General features: G+C 66.4%; 1 protein-coding gene across 1 annotated transcript in view; it reads left to right on the plus strand.

Moving 5' to 3' along the window:
• The window catches only part of EXD3 (exonuclease 3'-5' domain containing 3), a 37,728-nt gene that overhangs the window by 9,673 nt on the left and 11,902 nt on the right, over nt 1–16,153 (plus strand). Inside the window, 10 exon segments of the mRNA XM_054584701.1 lie at nt 1,519–1,580; nt 3,123–3,234; nt 5,911–5,920; nt 7,772–8,064; nt 8,376–8,499; nt 8,886–9,028; nt 13,257–13,311; nt 13,890–13,949; nt 14,119–14,134; nt 14,137–14,243. Of these exon segments, the coding sequence (XP_054440676.1) occupies nt 1,519–1,580; nt 3,123–3,234; nt 5,911–5,920; nt 7,772–8,064; nt 8,376–8,499; nt 8,886–9,028; nt 13,257–13,311; nt 13,890–13,949; nt 14,119–14,134; nt 14,137–14,243 (982 nt within the window).

Below are 16,153 nucleotides of genomic sequence, written 5' to 3' on the forward strand. Positions count from 1 at the left end.
AGAGTTAAAGCCCAGGAGATCTTACGACCATAGATGCAAAAACACCGAACAAAACGTTAGCAATCAAATCAGCTGACACATCCCAGAGTTCAGAAAGGCAGAAGAAAAGCTTCGGTGGAAAAAAATATTTTCAGGATCAAGCTGATAAAGGCTATCAACCACAATATACAAAGTTCTCTTACAACTCAGCAATTAGAAAACATGATATACTCTGGTTTCTGTTTAGATTGTGTAAATCTTTTGCTTTTGAAAAAAAAACCCGGTATGAAGAATGAGCCAAGACCTCAGCAGAGCCCTCGTTACAGACGACGTGCCGATGGCAGGGGGCGCGTGTGAGGTGCTGCGCCCCACACCATCGGGGGAGGGGAAGGCAAAACAACAAGGCCCCCCCGGGAGCACAGCCACACCCCAGAGGCTGACCACGCCGGACGCTGGGAGGACGCGGAGCCAGGACAGTGGACGCGCGACCTCACAGGCGTGTCTGAACCCACAGGACGCTCGGCTCTGGGAGTGGCCCGAAGGTCACCTGTGGGCTCGCGAGCCAGCGCCTGCCCGTGCGGGTCCCGCGAGGGCAGCAAACGGCCACCGGGCGGGTGTCGACGTGGGGTGGCAGCCCTGGAGGACTCTGGGCTTTCTGCTCAGTTTTGCTGTGATTTCAAAACTGCTCTAAAAACTACAACTTATTTCCTTAAAAGTTCATGGGCCGTGAGCCATTGGACTTTATTCCAGGATGGCAAGGCTGGGTGAGCGTTCGAAAATCGATCGTCACTCAGTCCTTTAATCGGTTAGATAACGAAAATTACGTAAGCGTCTCCACGTAGGTGGGAAAAAAACTATACAATTCAAAATCTACTCGTGATGTAAACTCTCAGCGAACCGCAAGGGACAGGGGACGTCCCGCACCTGACCAGCGGTGTGACCGAGGAAAGGAAACCGCGGCGGCGACGCAGCGCACGCGCATTCGGGGCGAGTTTTCCAACCTTTGACGCGCGTGTCCACGAAACCGGCCCCTCCGGGGGCGCGTCCCCGGCGGCCGCGGGCCTTGCGCTCCCGGCGCGTTGGAGCCGCGGGTTGCAGAGGGCGCTGTCCCGGTGCCCCGGCGGCACCTGCGGGACGCGGGGCCACTTTGGGCGCAGGCACATCGGCTCTCAGCGCCCCTGGTCAACGCCCAGGAGCGGCGGCTGCGTCGACGAGAAGCGCGCGCCGTTTCTCTTTCTGAGACGCTGTCGCACTGTTTTCCTAAGCGACCGCCAGGCCGGGTCCTCGCAGCGAGGCGGTCTTGGACCCGCCCCTGCGTTTCCCTGACGACTGATGACGCTGAGCGGGTCCTCGGCGCTCCTTTGCTGAAGCGGCAGCTGCGCCTTGGCCTACTTTTAAACTGTTTCTTGTTCCCGTTATCACTGCGTTTTGAGAGGTTTAAAAATATAATCTGAAAAACATGTAATCTGGATAAAAGGCCTTTATCAGGTGTTTACTTGCAGACACGTCCCCCTGGCGTTTGTCACTTCATTCTTCCAGGCGTGTCTTTCAAAGAACGGAGTTCGTCGCTGAAGCCCGATCCACCGAGGAGGACAAGAACCGTGGGTCCGTCTCGGGCTGAACTAAACGGTTCCCTGGCCCGGAGGTGCGAGCGCTTTCCCTGCGCTTACGTCTAGAAGTTTTATAATTTTAAGTTTTACATTTACAACTCGTTTTTAGCTGGTTTTTGTATGCGGTGCGAGGTGTGGATCGAAGTTCTTTTGTAACACACGGCGGCTGAGTGTTCCGGCAGCATCGGCTGTGAGGCCGTCCTTCCCGCTGGGGTCCCCGTGCCCCGGCGGTGGTCCAGGCCGCCTGTCTGTTCGCCGCCCCCAGCAGCCTCGCAGGGAGCCCCCCGGCCCGCGGCGTCCGGCCGGTGTTTTCACCGCCAGTTGCCGAGTTTCTACCTCTGAAAAGGCCTCCGGGCGGGAGAGCAGCGCTGCAGCCCAGGGCCCGGCCCCACGGACGGAGCTGACGAACCTCCCAGCAGCGCAGAAGCCGCACCGAGACCCTTAGAGACCTGGGTCTGCAGGGAGGCGGGGGCCTGGGGGGGCCAGGCTGTCGGCAGCGTCGTGATGGCCCGTGGGGTTCGCAGAAGACGCAGGCAGGTGAGCGTGGAGACAGCTTCCAAAAAAGAGCACAGAGGACAAACGAAGAGAAGCAACATCAGAGAGAAAAGATGGAAAAATCAGAGAGTCTTTCAGGAAGGCCAGCGTCCGAGAGATGGGAGTTCAGGAAGAAGGGTTCCTGGGAGGGAGCCCGCGGGAGAGAGGACGGCAGCACGGCTGGCGCTGACGCAGCCCCGCGGCGCAGAGAGGACGGGCCAGGCGGGCGTGGGGGGAGTGGACCGGGAGGCCCCCACGGCGGGCGGGAGCCCTCAAGGCCCCCGGAAGAGCAGGCGCCGCACCCGCCCAGGGCGGGGGTCCCTTCTGCCCGGTCTCGGTCAGCTGGACCAGGGGACAGGCCTTGGACCCGCTGCCCCTGCTGAAGCCCCCCACAGGCCTCGGCGGGAAGAGGGCGAGCACCCCCAGACCGCAGTGGGCGGGGCCGGGGGTGCGATGGGCTCCGTGCCCAGGATGGGACGCCCCTCGGAGAAGGCGAGTGCGGGGAGCCGCGCGGCCGGGACGGTGTGAACGGCTCGCGCTCACCCCACGCCTCACGCCGAACGACCGAGGGGTCAGGTGCAGGCCTGTCACTCGGAAACGCAGCAGCCGTGCAGGTGGCTCGTGCGGCAGCCTGGGGAGACACGCTGCCCGGGAACTGCTCGACCTCAAACCGTGCGTCTGTGTCCTAGGCGTGCGGCTCGGGGGGGTGGGCGCCACCCCCACAAACCCAGAGGGCGCCTGTGCGGGTCCCAGTCGGTCGGGGCACCGGCCTGGGCTGTGGGTTTGGTCCCTGGTCGGCGCGTGCGAGAGGCAACCAGCCAACGCGTCTCTCTGACGTCGCTGTGTCTCTCCCTCTTTCTCCCTCCCTTCCGGCTCTCTATACTTCAATAAATAAAATATTTTAAAACAACAACCGTGTGTTTGGTGGAGACGGAAACCTTGAAGGTGCTCGCCTAGAAAGGAAGCGGGGCTGGGCCGGAGCCGTGTCTCTCTCCGCAGGTGGCCTCCGGGAAGCTGGGGACGCTGTCCCCCGACCCCCACCCCCCGTCCCCCGAGCGCTGGCGCGGCAGGTCCTGCGCCTGCGGGAGCACCTCGGCCTGGACCCCGATGAGTGAGGCGCCGCCCTGTGGCTCGAGGGCACTGGGGCCAGTGCCGCCCAGGACAAAGGACCCTGGCGCCCCCTTCCCAACCCCTGCCGGCCCCCTCGGCAGCCGCCCAGGACCTGGTCACAGAGCAGGACACGGGCCGTGAGCCCCGGCAGCCCCCGGGGCGGCTCCTGGGAGGTCGGGCCTCTGCGAGGGCCACCAGGGCTGTGCCTGCACCGCACCCCCCGACCGCCGCGTGCTCCCCTCCCCGCCCCGCCTCCCCCCCTCCCCCCAGCGGTCGGTGGCCCCGGGTGCCCGAGCCTTTCCCTCGCCACCTCCAAGGTGAAGTCTTCCGGATGGTGTTTGGTGGCCCACCTTATTAATTAGATTATGGAAATTCTCTCCAATGCCGCGTGGAGACCGGTGCTCAGGAATGGACGTTGAATGTCATCTCATGCGCTTTCTGCATCTCTCGAGATGGCCTGCCCTTTCCTGTCAGGTCTGTGAAGGGGCAGCCCGTGAGCTGGCCTCACACGTTGGACTGGCCTCGCGTCCCGGTTCCGTGTGCGGCGCGGCTGCCTGCCTGCTCCTCCTCCGTGGAGGGTTTTGCGTCTGTGCTTGCAACGGACCCCCCCCCCGGGTCTGGTGCACGGGGGGTGGGGGGGGCCTCTGAGCGAGAAACGGGCAAGTGCCCTTTTCCTCCGAGGTCATCTGTCTGAGGTCTCTGTTACTTCCTCCTCCAAAGCTGGGCAGAAGGCCTGTGAACCGGATTCCTCGTGGCGGAAACGAGACTGTGGCCACGCCCTGGCCGCGTGCGCGTGGAGGGGCTTGTCTGTCTGGTTCCGCGCGGTTCCGCGCGGGGTCCCCACGTCGTTTGGGAGGTCCCCCTGCGGTTTCTCAAACGTCTGCCGGCAGCCGATATTTCTGGACGTTGGCTGTCTGGGCCTTGTCTTTTTATGTTTTTATTTCTCTGATCCACCTCACTTGACGTTTAGCTTTCCCAAACAGCTAGCTTTTGGCTTTCTCCCCCCAAGTTTTCTTGACATGTAATTGACATGTAGCATTGCACCGATTTTAGGTCTACAAGGGGGACCCCCCAGAACAGCTCACCCTCAGGAGGGGGGCCCCTGCGGCCCAGGCGCCCCCACGGGCGCGGGCGCTGGTAGCGCGTCTGCGTCGGACGCCAGCGGGCGCCGCGGTGAGGGCTGCGCTTGGCGGCAGGGGTGTTCTGTCGGCACCTGTGTCCTTCCGTGACGGGTGACTTGCGAGTGCACCTGCCCACACCGCGCTGATTGTCCAGCAGTTTTTGGCCAAAGAAACAGCCTGACCCCCGTGCCGGACCTTCCCTATTCACTCCGTCTCGCCCCAAGCGACGTCTTTTTTGTTTCCCCAGGTGAAAAAATGTCCTCAGAGGGAAGCATTTTGCCGACGTGGCCGAGGTGAAGCCAACGATGGCCGAAGCTCTGAAAGGCACCCAGGCCCAGCGTTCGAACACGGAGCCGCGGGCGTCTCGATGGGCGTGTTGCAGGAAACAGAGGGCGCCCAGCGGGGACTGGAGTGCGAACACACGAGAGCAAACACGTACTTCTTCGTAAGCCAGTTCCCAGGTTATGGGGTCCCCCTCGGACAGCACAACGGCCCGACCCTTGCCTGTGCTGCGCGATGGTCTCCTTCCGTCACCCACAGTTACAGACTCTTTCTTTGGGGGAAAACCTTCAACATCTGCGCGACACAGTATCGCTGACGTCCGTCACGGTGCCGGGCACCTCCTGACCTCAGAAGGTGCTGCTCTTTCAACTGCAGTCCGTGCCTCTCGGCCGCCTCCATCCATCCCTCCCCGCCCCGGCCCCCCGGCCCCCCGGCCCCCCGGCCCGCCGCCCCCGCCGCAACCTCCAGCCTCTTCTCTGGGAGTCGGGTTCGTCGGATCCCACTTCCCGCAGCACCCCGCGTTCCGTCCGTGCCGCGGCCCGTGGCAGCGGCGCCCTCCCGGAGGGCCGCGTGGTACCCGCCGCACACACAGACCCCGCCCTCTGTGCCGGGTGTCCCGTGCCGGACGCGGGGTCGTCTCTCTGTCTTGACTGCTGTGAACGGCGCTGCACTAAATGTGGGGTGCAGGCACCGCTTCAGGATCCTGATGTCATTCCCTCCAAATCGGCACCCACCGTGGGGTTGCCGGGTCACGCTGTAGGTCTGCTCCGCGCTGTTGGCCATAGTGGCCGCACCGAGCCGTGTCCCCGGCAGTCGGCGCCGTGCTGCCTCCCCCCAGGCTCCCCAACACTCAGCCCTGTCTTTTGATGGGGTCGTTCTAGCGGGTGTGAAGCAGCGCCTCGTGGTCTCCGCCCGCATCTCCCTGCTAGTGGGTGACGCTGCGAACCTTCTCATGAACCCGTCGGCCACTTGGGTGTCTCCTTTGGAAAAACGTCAGTTCCGTTCCTCCTCCCGTTGTCAGATCAGATGATCTGTGCGCGGGGGGGCACTGCTGCGGTTTGGGGGGTTGCTATGAGCTCTGAGCTCCTTGTACGTGCTGGACACTGACCGCCTCCTCACCCGTGGTTTGCGAACGCCGGCTCGCGCTCCGCGGGCGGCCGTGTGCTTCCCTGCCTGTCCCTCGCTGCGCGGAAGGTCTGAGCGGACGCGGCCCCCGCGGCTGAGTTTTGCTGCTGTTGCCCTGCTTTTGCCTCTTTGGGTCCTGTCTCTTGTAGGCCGTACCCTGTGAGTCTTCTCTCTTCTTAAATTTATATTCCCCACGTTTAACGTGTGTTATCTGTACTCTGGGTTGGCTCAAGATAATTTCTACTGTAGATCTTTTCTTTTACTCGCAGGCCAATTAAAAACGTGTTTCTTCGTTTCCGAGCTCTGTGGCGCGTCAGCCCCCTCTCAGGCTTGGCCTGTTCGGCTGTGGACAGAGGCCGCGGCGCGTGAGCCCCGCGGTCGGGCTCCTCACGGGCCCCCTCCACGGGCCTGCGCGGGGCCTGCCGGGCTCGGGGCGGCCCTGAGGTTGGGCGAGCGCGGCGCGGGCCGCGGGGGCAGGCCTGGCGCTGAGCCCGCCCTCCCTTCAGCGCTGTGCCCCAACGCGGCCGCCCCGCGCTACCTGCGCCACGTGCGGTGCGTGGAGCTGCGTGGCCCCCGTCGGGCCGACCCTGGGCCCGCGGCAGGGGGGCCGCGCGAGGCTGCGCCCACACGGGGCACGGGGGGGGGCTGCCGCTGGCAAGGCGGGGCGTGCTGTCCCTGGGCAGACAAGCCTCTGCCTCGGGGGAGCTGGGCCCACCACGTGCGGGCGAGTCTGGGCTGCGGAGACCCGGCCTGCGGTGGGCTTCCCCACACGAGGGGCGCGGGCGCCCCCAGAGAGCGTGTGCCCGGGTGCAGAGCGGGCGCGTGGTCCGCGGGCCCCAGCAGGTCGGCGAGGAAGGTGCAGAGAAAGGGCGCCTCCTCCCAGCAGCCTTTCGGCCAAGCAGACGGCGGGCCGAGCCCTGACCCCGGGGCCCACGGCCAGCGCGGGGTGTCCTCGGAGAAAGGCGGGGCCTGTGGGGACCCAGGTACAGCGCACAGGGCAGTCCGGGGCCTCGGCCACCTGCCCCCCGGGGGGACAGCACACCCTCTGCTCCCCTGTGGGGTGGCTGGGCAGGCTGTGGCCAGCAGGGGGCAGTGCTGAGCTGCCCCTGGAGCCGCGGGGTTGGGGGGTGGTGAGTCACCAGGGAGGAACGCGGACCCCAGGGCAAGGCCCGGAAGGCCGGTCCCCCCGGGGTGCCAAGGCCGAGCCGGCCGGAAGGGCAGCGGACATCCTGAAGAATGTGGAGGGGTTTCCACATATTGTCGTCCACGTGGGAACCTGCGGCCCGCGGGAAGCGGAGGGCCTGAGGCCGCGGCGGGGGAGGGGGGGGCGCAGGCAGAGCCGCGGGGGAGCGGGCCCGCCTGCAGGCCAGCCAGCAGGGCCTCCTCCGGAGCTCTAGGGCCTCCCGACGCCCACCCCTTCCCACCGAGCCCCAGCGGCCTGCGGCCTCCTGGACGCCAGGACTCAGCCAGGACTGGGCCCCTCGTCTGGGACCCGCCAGGGCGGGTTCCTGGGCCGAGCTGACGCGGGGGCGGGAAGCCCCTCTCCCTCGCCGGCTGGACACGGTGGCGGCGGTGGCGGCAGCGGACAGGAGAGCCCCGTGGGGGCCCCGCAGTCACGGCCGCCCGAGGGCCGCCCCTCCGTCCACTCTCTGGCTGTGGGGTCAGGGATGTCCCGTGACCCCACCCCACCCCCAGCACGATGGCCAACTGAGGGCGGGGCGAGGGGGCCCAGGGGGCACGAGGGCGGGGCAGCAGGGGAGCCTCCCCGCGGGGGGCGGGGGAGGAGGCGCCCGGCTGACCTGGTCCCCAGAACCGGAGAGGAGGGCCGTGGGCAGGTCCCGTGAACCGGGCGTGTGGGGCGGGGCTCAGACGGGGGAGAGGGGCCTCGGCAGAGGGCGGGGCAGGGGCAGTCACCTGGCCGTGGGCACAGGGGCAGCAGTGGCTCGGGAGAGCGGCCCTTCGCCCCAAGCACCTTGGTCGTGGGAGCCGCGACCGGCCTTCCGGACCCAGGCAGCACCCTCCTGCCGAAGGCTGAACCAGACCCCCGGGCGAGGTCTGGGCCCGGGCGCTGCAGGCTGCGTGCCTCCGCCACACGCAAAGCCAGGCGGTACAGCCCATGTCCTGCCCTGTCCCTGGGGCCTGGTGGGGCCTAGCAAACAGCTACAGGAGCAGCTGCCGCAGCTGCTGGCCTCTCACGGTGACGCAGCCATGGTCGCCTGCTGTGCCCGGGACCTCTCGCTGCCCGAGGAGCGGCTGCCGGCCGCAGTAGCCACAGAGCTGAGCCAGCTCAAGCTCCAAGACAGGTGAGCACCGCCGGGCCTGGGGGCCAACGAGGAGACGCGCCCTCGGGCCCTGGTCCCTCGGGAAGTGGCTCCGTGAGCCATGTCTGCAGTGGTTTGGAAATCAGGCAGAGGGCTCTGAGGCCGGGGCGCGCGGAGCGGCCGAGACAGGGCCCCCGCGGTGGAGTCCAGCCGCTGCCGCCCTCCCCAGGGCCTGTGGTCGGGGGCTGCCGGGGCTGCGTGGGAGGAGGACAGAGCGCCTCCCTGTCCGGTCAGGCCAGGTGGGCTGGGTCGGGGATCCCGGGGGCCCCAGCTGCCCGCTGTGCCCCTCCAAGGACGGCCGAGGCGCCTTCGGAGGACACGAAGGACCATTGCTACCGGCTGCCCATCGCCAGGGAGGATGTCCGCTTGCTGGCCTTGTGGGAGGACCTGTCCCGGCACGAGGAGGAGCTCCAGCAGGTGGGCCGCTCACAGCCCCGGGGCTCCGTCCGCAGCCGCCCTGGGCCAGCTGCCCGCCCCACCTCGCCCCGCCCCTCCTGACACCTGGCCTGGCGTGCCCCGCCCCCGAGGCCCAGGGCAGCACCCGGCAGTGCCTTCGGGCCCCGGAACCCTGAGCACCGCTTCAGGGCGTGCGGGACCCCCAAGAAATGAGCGAGCTCCTTCTGGGGTCCCATGTAGGTGGTTCCGCATCATTTTATCTGTTTTCTGCATTGAGTACATATTGCTCATGATGCTCTTTATGAAGTTTTGGGGAAAAAAGCAACCACAAGCCCGGCAGGGGCGCCCGCTCCCCACCGCATCCAGGGGTCCGCGGGTGCGGGCTGCTGAGCGGGGCTGTGCTGCAGGAGCCTGCAGCCCCCGCGGTCCCAGCCCGGGCCTCCCGCGTGCTGTGCGACCACATGCGGCAGGGGCCGGCGCGCCAGCTCCGCCGCCTCGGCGCAGATGTGCTCATGCTGGGCGCCGTGGGGACCCCCGCCCCGAGGCCGAGGTGAGTGGGTGGGGCTCTGTGCGTCTGCACGGCCGCGCGGCCCCTGTCCTGGCCGCCGGGCTCTGTGGGGAGCGGGGCTGTGTGTGTGGTGCTGCGGCGGCTGCCGTGGGGACGCCCACCCCACGGGGTCCCGGGGGGGTCCGGACCACGGGCTCCGCCGGCTGGAGGCCTCACGGCTCCTGTGACACAGGCAGGTCCTGGGAGGTCCTGTCCCCTGCATGTCTGTTGGCACCTGCACACGCTGTGCACCCAGAGGCCCTTGGGTCCCTGAGAAGCCGGGGTGGACGCCTGGGGCGCGGGGGCAGCTCCCGTGACCCCGCCACGTGGCCCCAGCGACCACAGCCTCGCCAGGCCCGCGGTGGGCGTCGCCGTCAGATACACGTGGGACCAAGCGTACGGCTGTTTTGCACGCGCGTGTCCCACCGAACAGTCCCGAGACCCCTGCTGGGCGGGAGAGACACAGGGCGTGGAGTCCGGGCGTGGGCGAGGCCTTGCTGTCTCGTCGGGCGCCGGGCCCGTGGGCGCCGGGGGGCCTTGTCCGCACGGCCGCGGAGGCACCGGGCCGCGGCGGCCAGCCCTGGGCCCGAGCGGCTGTGTCCGAACCCAGGGGCTGGAACGTGGGTGGCGAATGTCTTTTTTACAGGTTTATTGAGGCACCCCTCACCCACGCTGGGACTCGCCCAGCAGGGCCCCGGAGCGGCGGCCCTCGCTGCCTTCGCAGGTTGCGTGGCCACCTCTGGTCAATTTAGAAAATCGTCTAACATCGACCCAGCCCGGCTGGTCGGCGGCCCTGGCAGACGGAAACCCCTCCCCGGGCCCCCCCAGCTGGGCGGCGCGTTCGGACCCCAGCGGTCCCTCTGGGGGTCCGCAGCGGGGTCCACGCCAGGCAGGGGTCCCAGTGCGACCCCCGGGATGACCTCCGCGGCAGCGTCGCCGGTGGACGCCATGACAGACCGCACCCGCCGCCGCGGCGGTGGGGCTCACGGTGCGTCCCTGCCACAGCTCCTCGCTGCCTCCGAATCGGCCTCCTCTCCGGAAAGCCCGCGACAGTCTCCCGAGTCCCGCGGGACTGGCCGTGGGTTCTGCGGGGCTGTCTTGCCCCACAGACGATGGCAGTGTCCGTCCTTCCTGTCCAGCACGTGTGGCTTCCGTTCCTCCGCCTCGCGCCCTGCGCCGGGCGGGACCCCAGGGGCAGGGCTGCCCACGGGTAGCGAGCGCAGCCGACTGCCGTCGTTTCTGACTTGGGGGGAATGTGTCCACCCGGAGTCCGGCGGGTCCCCACCGCCGCGGGCTGGGACGTCTCACGACCCCAGGCGGGTGGCACATTCCCACTGGGAGAAAAGGCGACTCCCACCCGCGCTGCTCCGCAGCTGCTGAGGGCGGGGCCATGGAGGGACCCTCTGCCCCCGCCGCGCGCTGGGGCCTGCTCCCGACGCGGCCTTTGGAACGCACTGGCCGCTCTTGCGTTGCCGCCTGGGGGGCGGTCCCTCAGAGCCACCCCAGGAGCATGTCCCGGGTGGAACGTCTCTGTCCCATCACCTCCTGTCCCAGCCTCGGAGACAAGCTGGCGGCTTCTGCTCTCTTCCGTTTCCTGTAACTCCGAGTGACATGTGGGCTGCCCCCTGCACCATGCTGGCCCACCTCCCGCAAGGCGTCCTGGGCCGGGTGCTTCCACGGGATGTCCTGGGCCACCTCCGTGGGCCGCGTCTCCCCAGGCACCGTGGCCTCCGCGCCCCCTTCTGGGATGCGCCAGGCGGGACGGTCACCGCGCCGGGGCTGCGTCGCCCACGTCGGGGGTGCCGTGGGGCCGGGCCTCTCCGTCGCGTTTTTGGTCTCTATCTCATTAATTTTTGTTCTTATCTTTATAGTTTCCTTCCTTTGCTTTTTTGGGGTTATTTCCAAGTGGAGTGCTCAACTCTTTAATTCTCAGCCTTTTAAATTTTACGATGTAAACATTTAGGACCATAAATTCTGCTTCAAGTACTGTGTTCGCTGCATTCCATCCACTTTGTTCTGACGCGTATTTTCATTTTTTTAATTTTTTTTTTAGGTCTGATACTGTTTTAGTGTCTGTTATACTTACTTGTTTGAAGGAGGTTTTTGAATTTCAGAACGCTTGGAGCGTGGGAGCTTTTTAGTTGTCTTGCTAAAATGGATTTCCAGCCTGCGCGAACTGCGGTCGCGGCGCTCGGTCTGCGTGGATGCCGGCGGAGGCTGGCTTCCCAGCCAAGGGGCGCGGCCCTCCCAGCACGCGCTGCACGCGGACCTCAGGAGGCTGCGTGCCCTCCAGTCACGTTCATGCCTCCCTCTCACACACGCTTACACGCACGAACACTCGCTCACATGCTATAGACCGAGCGTACGGAGCATGTGGCTCGGACCACCCATGTCCCCTTCGACCGCTCTCCTGCCCGACGTGCTCAAAGGCCACGGGAGCCTGGGACAATGGGTTCACCCCTTTTTTTGTGGTTCTGTCAGTATTTGCTTTATCTGTTTTAAACTTACGCGACTACGTGCAAAAGCACACGATGTTTAGAATTCTTATGTCTTCCTGTTGAGTGAAATCTTGTACGATCGTGACGGGAACCTCTCCGGCGCTAGTAAAAGACTTTGCCGTAAAGCCCGCTCGGCCCCGCTGGCGGGCCCAGCGGACGGAGCGCCGGCCTGCAAACCACAGGGTTGCCGGTTCACTTCCCAGTCGGGGCGCAGGCCCGGGTTGCGGGCCAGGTCCCCAGTGGGGGGTGTGCGAGAGGCAACCACACAGGGGTGTTTCTCTCCCTTTCTTCGCCTCTCTCTAAAAATAAATAAATGAACTCTTTTTTTAAAAAAGTCCACGGAAACTAACGTTTGCCCAGCATGCCCTGATGAGTGCTTGTATGTCATTTTCTCGCCCTCTTCAACCTTCCTTCGATCTTACACCTTCGGCGTATCTCTTATCAACGGCTGCCGGCTGACCCGTGGGACCGTCTCGGCCTCCCGATGGGCCAGCTTAGCCCGTTCGCACCCTCTGCGGCCACGGGCGCCTCCCGGCGTCCGAGGGGCCGCCCTGACCCGCGCTCCCGCTTGCTCTCCTTGTTCCGTTTGGTTCCCCTTTCCCTGTGTTCTTCAGCTTTCCCACCGTGTCTGAAAGTCACACATCGATTTCTAGTCGTTCCAGGGTTAGGGATGGGAACACGTATGTTCGCGTGCACAGCGTCTGGAGCTAGAGCTGCCGCAGCGGCCCGGGCTCAGTTCCGCTTTCTCACCGCGTCCCGGCTCACCTGTTACTGTTTCCCACATTTTAACAAGATGTGGTTTTTCTTTTAAAAAAAAAAAGATTTTATTTGTATAGAGAGGAGGAGAAAGAGAGGGAGAGAAACACCTGTGTGCGGCCGCCTCTCACACCGCGCCCCCCGCCAGCGGGGGCCCAGCCCGCACCCCAGGCCCGTGCCCCCAGGTGGGGTCGCACCGGCCGCCCTCCGGTTCGCAGGCCGGCGCACAGTCCACTGAGCCACACCAGCCAGGGCTCCTTTTCTACTTTGTTTTTTAGGTTAAATAAAAGCGATCACAGTGGGTGTGAGTCGATTCACACGGCGGTTGGGATTTGCGTTTTCCTGATGACCAATGACGCTGAGCCTCTTCCTGTGCTTGCGGGCCATTTGTGTCTTCGGGGGGAATGTCTGTTCAAGAGTTTTGTCTATTTTCTAATTGGGTTATTTTCCTTGTTGTTAGATTGTAGTTCTTTAAATATCGTGGACATTAATCGCCAATAACATCTATGATTTGCGAATATTTTGGCCCATCCTGTGGTTACGTTTCTACTTTCGTGAGAGCGTCCTACGACGATGTACTCAATACAAAAGTCAGTTTTCACAAAGTTCAGCTTAACTATTTTTAATTTTGCTGCCTTGGCTTTTGGTGCCGTATCTAAGAAACCACGGCCAGATGCAATGTCGTGACATTTCCCCCGGTTTCCCTGAGAGAGTTTGATGGTTCAGCTCCTACGCTCTGGAGGTGGCCCCTCGCCGCCGCAAAGCCTGCCAGTGAGTTTGAAGGGGCCGTGCCAGGCATACCGCCACCACGCGGCGGGCGTTTCTGTCACCTCGTCGATGGCCGCTGTGCCCCGCGCGGCCCGTGGGAGGTCCGTGGGATCTTGAGTCCTTCGGACGCGACGCCGGGAGATGGGTAGCTTCTCCGCACTCTGCGTGATAGGACGCCCCTGCTTCCGCGCGTGCGCCTCCTGCCTCAGACCTGGAGGTGGCCGTTCCTCCAAAGAGCCCGGGCTGCCTTCAGCAGGACACTGCGTGAGAAAGCCGCCTGGGCGCGGGGCGCCCCCGCTGCAGAGCTGGGTCTTGCTCCCAGGCCTGGCCGCGCGCAGTGACAAGAGGCGTGTGTGCGTAAAATACGCGTCAGAAATGTGTGCCGAAGCTTTGTGTCCAGGCCTGGGGCTTGCTGCAGAGCCTCCTCCTTGCCGGCCGCGCCGCCTCCTCTCGGCCTCGCGCTCACGGCCCCGGCGGCGCCCGCCTGCCTCGCGCCACCGCTCGCGCTCGGCCACCTCCCAGCGGCCGCCTCGCTGCTCTCGCCTTGGCCTCCGGGGCGGCGTCCGGGAGACGGGGTCCGTGTGCCCCGCGTCGCTGGGACACGTCTCGCTTTCCGGGTCATTCCTCTCCTTTGGATTTTTAGAGATTGTTTTTAAATTTAACTTTGCAATTATGTAAAACGTTAGCACGATTCTAAGACCAAATCTATAACGCGAGGCCATGCCCAGGGCTCCGGCCGCGGGACCCTGAGGGCTGCTGGGGTCCCCGGCGGAGGTGACTCGGCGGACGAAGCGCCCCTGCCCCACAAGGCCCCTCACCGGTCGGCCTCGCCTCTCGCACAGGTCGCCAGGCGGGAGGGGAGGATAGGCCTGACCGCGGGGCTGCCGTACGAGGAGGCGAGGGCCCCGCCTGCGCCCACCCCCAGCTCGGGCTCTGCGTGCAGCCGACGGCAGCAGGGCTCCCCGGCAGCGCGGGCCCCCTGGGTGGGCCGGGGGGCTCTTGGGCCCAGGGCTGCAGGAGGCGGGGCGGCCGGGGTTCAGTGCCCGCCTCTCTCCGCGGCTCCAGGCCCAGCTCCGGGTTGGCGCCGGTGTTGCCTCTGGGTGGGCTGCTCCCTCAAGGCCCAGCAGCAGGTGAAGGCTGTGCTCGGGCACTTCAACGTGCACGTCACCCGCGCGGACACCCTCAGCCTCTGCCAGGTGGGTCCCCGCGCCGCAGGCCTGTCTCGGGCCGGTGGGGGGGCCCAGGGCTGCCAGGCGGCCGCCTCGGTGGCAGGCAACTCAGTGCGTCCGGTGGGTGGCTGGACGGCAGCAGCCGTGTGCCTCGGCCTTTCTGCCCGTCCGAGCAGCAGCCGCTGCCCCAGTGGGGCTTTCTCCTCGTGTCCCCAGCTCCCCGACACGCCACGTGCACGGGGCCGAGCCCGGGGCCGCCGCAGCCGCCGGCCAGGAAGGGCGAAGGCGGGGGTGGAGGCTGCAGCTGAGGGCGCAGCTCGGAGGGCACCCTTTAGGCCTCGGGGGGGTCCTGCCCCCAAGGGGCTCTGGCTGGCATAAGGGAAGCCCCTGAGGCCTGTCCGGCTGCGGGGGTGACGTTCCCTTTGCCGAGGGCGACGGCCACAGCGCAGGCGGCCACGGGGTCTCCCCTGACGCCCTGAGGGGCCCGGGTGAGGAAACCCCCCATGGGGGTCACGGCCTGCGGGGGGCGGAGGCTGGCTCTCCCCAGGGCGGGGCCGCCGCCCTCCCTCCTGCTGGCCGGGTGTCTGTCTGAGCTCTCGGGGCCCTGGGCTGTCTGGCTACGGGGGAGGCGACGCAGGCTGGGCCGCAGCTCCGCCCGGAACATTCCGGAATTTGGGCCACGGCCAGGAGGGGTCCGCGCGGCCGGCCCACCTGGCACCCCTGCAGGCGCCTGGCGGAGCGCGAGGGAGGAAGGCCGGAGGGAAGCCCGTGTCCAGGCCGGCCTGGCAGGGACCGCGCGGCCTCTGGCAGCGGGAAGCGCGCTCGGGGCCCTGCCTCCGGGCTGAGCTCGGGCAGGACGGGAACTGTGTCTGCTGCCTCTTTGTCCTCGAGCCGCAAGCGGTGTAAAGACCCCAGGACGTCCGGGAAGCAGGGGGGCACTTTAATGAGCTTTTCAGAGCCTCCGCTGGTGCATTTTCTTGAGAAAACAGGAAGCGGGGGAGCTGGGAGGAAGTCCGCGCCAGTGACCTGGGAAACCACGTGCTGGGAGCAGCCGGCTCTGCGTCAGCCCCTCAGCCCGCCGAGGCCGGGCTGGGCCCACGGGGACCCGCCGAGCGGGACGTGGGCAGCGCAACGGCACTGGGGGGGTGGCGCGGGCCGGCCCCCAGGCTGGGAGGCAGCACCGCGCCCTGAGGGGCCTGCGCGTGGCCGAGGGGAGGGCCGGTGCCTGGTGGGACCGCAGGGCCGGCCTGGCAGCGGGGGGCGGCTTGCGCCTGAGCGGCGGGTGGGGGCCGGGGCGCAGAACGCGGTGGTGGAGCACAGCCAGGACGCTGAGGTTCCCAGGCCTCAGGCTGAGACCGCGGCCCAGGAGGGACGGGGCCGGGTCGGGGCCTGGGGAGGGGCCCGGCTGCCCCAGGACCCGCTCACTGCCCGGCCCCCGGCTTGTGGGCAGCAGGTGAGGTGGACAGAGGCGGGGTCCTCGGCTCGACTCCCCCCTGTGCCGCCCCTGCCCCCCCTCGGCCAGCACCGAAGGACGCCAGCGGCAGGGATGGCGTGGGTCGCAGGCAGAGGCCGGTGCGTGGGGCCCCAGGGAGGGGCTGGCCACGGCAGGTGCCAAAGGGGCCGGGCGCGTGGTGCGAGGCCGCAAGGCGCCCCCAGCGGGCCTTTGTCAGGGAGTGGGGACCCCAGGGCCTGGGGAGCCACCAAGACTCACAGCCGCAGGCTGGACTCCGCTCTGGGGGAAAGCAGGCTCTGTGCGCCCAGGGCAGGAGCCTCCCGGGGGGAAGCAGGTGTTTTGGGGGGGGATTCGGACATGTACCTCACGAGGCCCCCTGAAAGGCCGAGGTGAATGGGGCCAGTTGAGCAGAGAAGGGTCTGAAAGACCAGGGTGCCTACGTTTGAACCTGGGTCAGTGACCGCGGAGGCAACTGGGCACCAGG

The sequence above is a fragment of the Pteronotus mesoamericanus genome, unplaced genomic scaffold (genome assembly GCF_021234165.1).
Source record: "Pteronotus mesoamericanus isolate MK-2021 breed Mesoamerican mustached bat unplaced genomic scaffold, CSHL_Meso_final contig_78, whole genome shotgun sequence".
Classification (NCBI taxonomy): domain Eukaryota; kingdom Metazoa; phylum Chordata; class Mammalia; order Chiroptera; family Mormoopidae; genus Pteronotus; species Pteronotus mesoamericanus.